Source organism: Mesitornis unicolor, unplaced genomic scaffold (assembly GCF_000695765.1).
Source record: "Mesitornis unicolor isolate BGI_N332 unplaced genomic scaffold, ASM69576v1 scaffold16201, whole genome shotgun sequence".
Lineage (NCBI taxonomy): Eukaryota > Metazoa > Chordata > Aves > Mesitornithiformes > Mesitornithidae > Mesitornis > Mesitornis unicolor.
Window position 1 is genome coordinate 17,133 of NW_010163259.1, and position 6,206 is coordinate 23,338.

At 42.2% G+C, this 6,206-nt stretch overlaps 1 protein-coding gene across 1 annotated transcript; it reads right to left on the reverse strand.

Annotated features, from left to right (window-relative positions):
* Positions 1–3,247: 3,247 nt before the first annotated feature.
* TMEM52 (transmembrane protein 52) lies at positions 3,248–5,622 on the reverse strand. The gene is made up of 3 exons (XM_010193908.1): positions 5,591–5,622; positions 4,219–4,388; positions 3,248–3,567 (listed from the first exon to the last, which is right to left on the reverse strand). The coding sequence occupies exons 1-3, from the start codon at positions 5,620–5,622 to the stop codon at positions 3,248–3,250; spliced, it is 522 nt and encodes a 173-aa protein (XP_010192210.1).
* Between the last annotated feature and the right edge of the window lie 584 nt (positions 5,623–6,206).

Here is a 6,206-nt window from a genome sequence, read left to right on the forward strand (position 1 = left end):
TTCTTTAGGTGCTAGAAAGAAAACACCAGATTATGCCCTTCTTCCTAGGAAGTCAGGGGAAAAACTAAGTCCTTTATTCTCTATGCTGTGTCCAATGACACTTGCTTCCTGTATACACACGTGGAAACTCAGCTCCTGCAGTGCTATTCCCTCTTTGCCTGCTCTGTGCTTCTGTAAGGAAGCACAAGTCCAGTTGTGTTCTTTTAGTCTGGATAATGACTTGTGGAAGTATGCAGTCAAGGACAGGGTGACAGATTACTGCAGGGCAATTCGAACTAAAATAAACTAGCAACAGAGGTGCCTTAGAGTGAGATGGGCTTTTCTAGTAATCCCAGCAGATCTCCTTGCAGTTTGGTATGCAGGTATCTGTCAAGCACTGCTGACAATTCATGGGACAGAGGGGAAGTCAGACCGTTGTGATTACTCTCCCATCCTTCTAAAGCAAGCTCAGTCCTTGCACTGCAGAGCAATCTCTGAGTAACAGCAAAACCACGGCTTAGAAGCGCCCTCGCCTCTTTGCAACACCAAGAGCTCACCTCTGAGCAAGCTGTTCCCAGCGGTGATCTAATGCAACGCTCAGAGAAGGGAAGGACTGCCCTCTTGTGTCCGTCGCTGTTTTTTCATGTGCCTGGTTTTACATTCCTGTTTCTGCTAGTGAGGGAGCACTCGGCCATTTCCCTCCAACGGTTTCAATTTCTTAGGGTTTTTTCCCAGGTCTTTTCCTTATAGAAACTATATATATATTCATTATATACTGTACTAAATTTTTAATCTTTCACAATAATCTTTTAGAGCATGTTAGCTTGTGGCTTAGAAGAGGAATACCCCTCTTCTGTGGTCATTAAGGTTCAGAAAAACAGATACAAACTTAACATGATGGCATCAAAAATTACCATGTGGACTATTGTGTTAAATTTTGATTTTTCTACTCCCAAAAAGAGACAAGGAAAACTCAGAATTTAGGGAAATTCTTTATGTCAGTGAAAATGCGCAAAGTTCTGAAGATAAACAGCATTTTCTAAACACAGTACAATTCTGGAACTCAAAGTCATTATATTCCAGAGGCCAAGAGTCTGGAAGATTAAAAAATTGAGACCTTTATGTTAGTAATTTGATTCAAGTAGAAATGCTTTTGCCCGTGAGTAGGCTGTAAAGCACTATATTCTCTAGGATACAAGGCCAGAATTCAGCCTAATTTATTTCTTCTTTGGAAAGGCATAGGATTTGTTTCTGAGTACTATCCTGATGGAAAGGTTCAGTAAATAAAAATACATCTGCTGTATTTGTGCCTTGGAGACACCCAGGCCTGGGCATATATTGCTCTTCCAGCTAGGGACATCCAAATAGTTACACTGGGTTATGCCTCATCTCCATCTTAACACAAAAAAGAAGGCAAAGCAGACAGTAAAACAGGAGTGCAATTAAGGAGGACAGAGAAGAGACAGAAGAGAAGCAGGTTTGTTAAACCAATCTTTCCCTGCAGCCCTCGTAGTAAGCTATGTGCAAGCTAAATATAGAACCAACACTTCTCTAGGGAGCCGGACTCGTGAACAGCTCACGCACCATGAATGTGTAGCAGCGATTTTAGTCTCAGTCCTGTTGGTTGTCAGAGAGATCTTCCTTTTTAAATCATTAGTGCTCATTGCCAGGGTAGTTCTTGCAGCAATGGTTGTCAGAGAGGAGTCTTCTAAAAGCTGTGCAAGATGTGCCCGCTGCTTCTACTGCTTATTAATGACAGACGCCTAAATATTTCCAGAGGGTAGGCCCTTTTCACAGCTACCAAAGCAACTTCAGCAAAATTAAAGACCACCAGTCATATTCTTGTTGGTTTGAAGGTCAGTCAGCTTTAACTCGGACCTAGCACTCTTCACTTCATGTTACATTCGTTAACAGCACCTCGTGCTCACGCTTTCATTTCTGCTCTTAGCCCTTATAGCAATAATCCCATAGCAATGAACAGTCCTGTAGATTGCTCATGTTCTTAAAGGCAGCCAAATTAGCACCATGCTAAAGTGGTTCAAAGAAAGTCACTGCTCAAGAGTGGACAAAATTAATATTATTTAGAATATGGGAGGGGCAAGAAAGGGAAAGAGCTGTCATTTTAAAAAAGGTCTCTCACAGCCCCTGTCTTTTGTCTGGACTGAGACCACTATAATCAACTCCAAGCTGCCAGAATTAAAATGATGCACAGCAGTTATCTTTGCTATCAGTACTTCATGAAGAATCATTCCTAAAGAGTAATTTCTTTGGGCTATTGCCCAGCCTGTACCATGGCATTTTATGTTTGTACCTTATTCTAGATGGCACAGCTAGAGCATGCTTTGTTTCGCCCTGCACGTTACTGAGCTCATGTATGTGTTAAACTGGCGAAAGCTGTCAGGAATCTTTCACTTTTTCTTTTCTGTACTGGCTGAGACCCTGACGCCTGAGCAGATAACAAAGATTAAAGGCATCTTTGAAATAGTTGATGAATATTTGAAACACATTAGTAATACTTAACCATGTGTGCAAGCATCTCTTTGAGACTAATTTGTACTCTAAATCCCACCCACAAGCCAGCTCATCTTGAAAATAGAAGTCAGATGATTTAAAGAAACCTCAAAAGCAATCCCTTCGGTCTCATGACCAACAAAATAAAGTATCTTTTCTTATCTGTTTCATTCCTTGTCTCCAGTTGTGAAACATAATGCATTTCCCTCTGTGCACTTTCCTGTCCTCGTTTGCCATCTTCCTTCAGTTTAAGGAACATGTGCTGTTATTTAGCAATTTGCTGGACAGTTGATGTTCTCAAAAGAAGAGAAACTACAGCGGCTATTCAGTGTGACTTGCTAGGATTCCCCCAAACGCCAGCTTGGGAAGCTTCTGTTCCAGAACAACAACTTGGTGTTTGTGCTACTTTGACTCTGTGTGTGTGTTCCCAAGATGGCAAAATTCCCCTGAACTTTTTTATTGCCATGTGCTGGACACAAAGAATATTTTTTTTTGAATCAGAGGATGAACAGGCCATTCATGTCCCACTTCTACAGGCATTTTTAAACTGCTGTCCTTTTACTTCATTTCATACCCTTGAGGAAACTTTACCAGGAGATTACAGCAGTCACAGAAAACATTTCTTCTAACTGACAGATCATTACAAAGGCATGAGAAGAAACATCTTTCCATCATAATCTGTTTATGAAACCAAACTCTTCACGTCTTCTTTAACTCTTACAGTTCTTCCCCTCCTTCACGCCCCATCTGACGTGAGTCAGGGCTGCGGCTGCTCTCGTGTTGCATCTTCTGAATTTTCTGAATTTGCCTGTGTTGCTGCATCTCTGCTGACTGTATCAGGTGAATACTGGATGGGATTCAGCCCAGCTGGTGTCACCTGTCCAGGGCTGTCATTGAGTTTCTGGCTTGTCTGTGCTACGTCAATGCACTGTTTACCCATTTGGACAGCTTCATCGTAAGAAGGCGGCAAGTCCATTGCATAGAGACTGTAAGCTGGAGGGGACACAGTGTTCTTATCCATATCCACAAATATCGAATGGATAGGGGCACTGTGAGGGTACTGCAATGAGCTATATGCTGTGAAGAAAAGGAATAAAAAAAAAATAAACACTTGCATGGAACGCTGATATATAAAGGGCTAATCCTGCGTTTCTCCAAGAAATTATGGACTCAGTTTTGTGGTATCAGAACATATGCACTATATACTAAAAAGCTATTAGTATAGAATTACCCATGATGGAATCTATTCTCCAAAAGCAAGCAGTCAGAAGAGAAAATCTCTGCATGTCACCATCCAGTAATGATTGTGAAATACCTGACATAACACATGTATGTTGTAACAGAGGCGGTGTCATGGGTTTGTACATGAACAGCTATGGACAGTTCCTCACATTAGAATTTTGGCTGGAATAGCTGGACAGCGAAGTGGACAGAAGAGTTAAAAAAGTAAGGGAATGGTGATCAGAACAGATGTGGGAGCTGACACCTAAGAGGTTAACCCACCACAGACTTTATTTGAACCTTGACTGCGTTAAATCCCACTTGTCTTCTGCACTCAGTGTGTTGCTCTGATGACCTTTCATTATCTCTCCCGCCCACCCTATGGGGCTGAAAGTCGTCCTGGGAGTACATCAGAGTCCCCGTTATTGCAAGGGCTGGACACAGAATTCTGGGCACACGTTCAATAGCAAAGCAGTGGTGAAGAGCTGACTCTCAGAGGATACTTACAGGTCACCGTGCTGTGGGCAGTGCTGTCGCTGTCAATAGCAATAACCGTCAAATCGTAAGGGTGCCTAGGGAAGGTCTCGACTGGAAGCCTCTTCTTCCAGCAGCAGAATTTGATGCAGCTTGCTGCGATCCCACAGAGCAGGAGCAGGAACAGAGTCAGCAAGATTAACCTTGGAGAAGGAGGGACAATACCATAATTTCATTGACTATGTTTTACTTCTTCCAGAGCTGACTATAATTTCACTCTAAATGGGTGAAAGACAGGCTTTAGGGTTTAGTTCTGAATGGCTGCTGGATCCTCAATTAGAAAGTTGGATCACAAGTTGGATCATTTCATGCACTTTCTTGCAAATCATTGCTTTAGGAAAATGCTTTCAGGCAATTTAAAACCGCGTGCGAAAAGAACATGCAGCCCTGCTGGACCTCTGCACTGAAACATTCCTCCAGTGCGAGGAGCATTACCTCATCGCCAGCCAGTCAGTATTTCCTGACACTCACTGGCTGCATGCTAGCGTGTTCTGTGAAATCACCGTGCCTGCCTCCGCTGCTGCCCTCGGATGAAGGCAGGAATCACTGAGGTAAAGGCATCTCAGCAGTAGAAATCTCAGCATTAGCTCATTAGCTTTCATGATCTCAACGCTGCCTAATTATGGAGCCTTCTTAAAATATTTCATGTACCTATGTATTTTGAAACAATTCTACGTAACGGCACGTTCTAAGAAAGCAAAGAACATCAACCAAAATTAGTCCAGATGGAATGACAGCTAAAAGTAGCCAACTCACTAGCACCAGAGTTAATATATTGACAGAATGCAGACTATAAAAATGACGTTAGGATACCTGTTGTACACGTGTTAGGCAAGAGATGAATCCACTTGTGACAAGAGCTTTTACTTGTCAGTATTTCCCCCCTTTCAGTCATTCAAACAGCCAGTAAACAGGGTTGTAATCTGCTCGAGTTCAGAATGAAAATGCAACACTATCAGCTAAAAATCTCTTGTCCCTTAAAAGGGAGAAAAATGAGGACTGAGCATTAGGCCGTTGCCGAGCCCCAGCAAGTCCATGCTATGGAGCTGCCATTGTGTTCAGGAAAGTTGTCTATTTAGGAAGAACAACCGAGCCCCACAGCTGAGCTGCAGTGCACTCAGAAAGGAAAGATGACCTATCCCTAGGCGAATGCTGCACCCTGCCTGACACCTTATCTCCCCTGCGGTCTCATCTGTAACATATTCCACTGGGAGCATTCATAAAACTGAGCAGAAACCCTTGCCTCCATCCTGTCTGAGAGAAGACATTCCACTGCCTTACTACAATTACTGTTCATAATAACTTTCCAATTATTCTGGGTTAGGAAGATTAATAATAAACTTACCAGACATACCACAGACTTGTCCAACTAGACATGTTCCGAGGGCATCTGTGAAGGAAGGTAGATGATTCACTGATTTAAATACCTACAGTCAAACAGCGAATGTATGACAGGGAATAAACTTCACATGATTTCTGAGGTGAAAAAGGGGAAGCAAGCAGCAAGAGTATGGAGCAAAACTCTTTTGGATTTAGTTTCAGTGAACTGCTCTTCCTAGTTGTAAAATTACTCCAGTTGAAAACATGCAAATAATCTCACTGTAGAAGTTGGCTTCTGAGTCAATAAATGTTTTTACGGACTCGTACTTCACTGTTGCTTAGGAGAGAGAACTACAGGTACTGGACTCTTGAAAAACAAATCGGAGTTATTTGAAGTTAACTGAGATGAGGTACCTAATACCATAGGCCTGTCTGAAAATGCCAGCCTGAGACAACTGCCTACTTCCCCCCGTTATTTTTAAATTACTTTTTCATAGCTCCAATGCAACCAGAATTGTTTTTTTTGACATCTACTTACAGTACAAAAAAAGGAGAACAGCTTCTATGACACTTCAGGAGTGCAGCTGCCACAACAGTACTGTACGTAGTGAACACATGCAATAAATTTCATGTATTAGAAC

What these genes read in the sequence shown, in the direction of transcription:
- TMEM52 (XM_010193908.1), bottom strand. Translation starts at nt 5,622, where the DNA reads ATGTCTAGTTGGACAAGTCTGTGGTATGTCTG. An exon ending in ACAAGTCTGTGGTATGTCTG is followed by an intron (nt 4,389 to 5,590) that starts GTAAGTTTATTA and finishes TCCTTCTCCAAG; the next exon opens with GTTAATCTTGCTGACTCTGT. An exon ending in TGCCCACAGCACGGTGACCT is followed by an intron (nt 3,568 to 4,218) that starts GTAAGTATCCTC and finishes TTTTCTTCACAG; the next exon opens with CATATAGCTCATTGCAGTAC.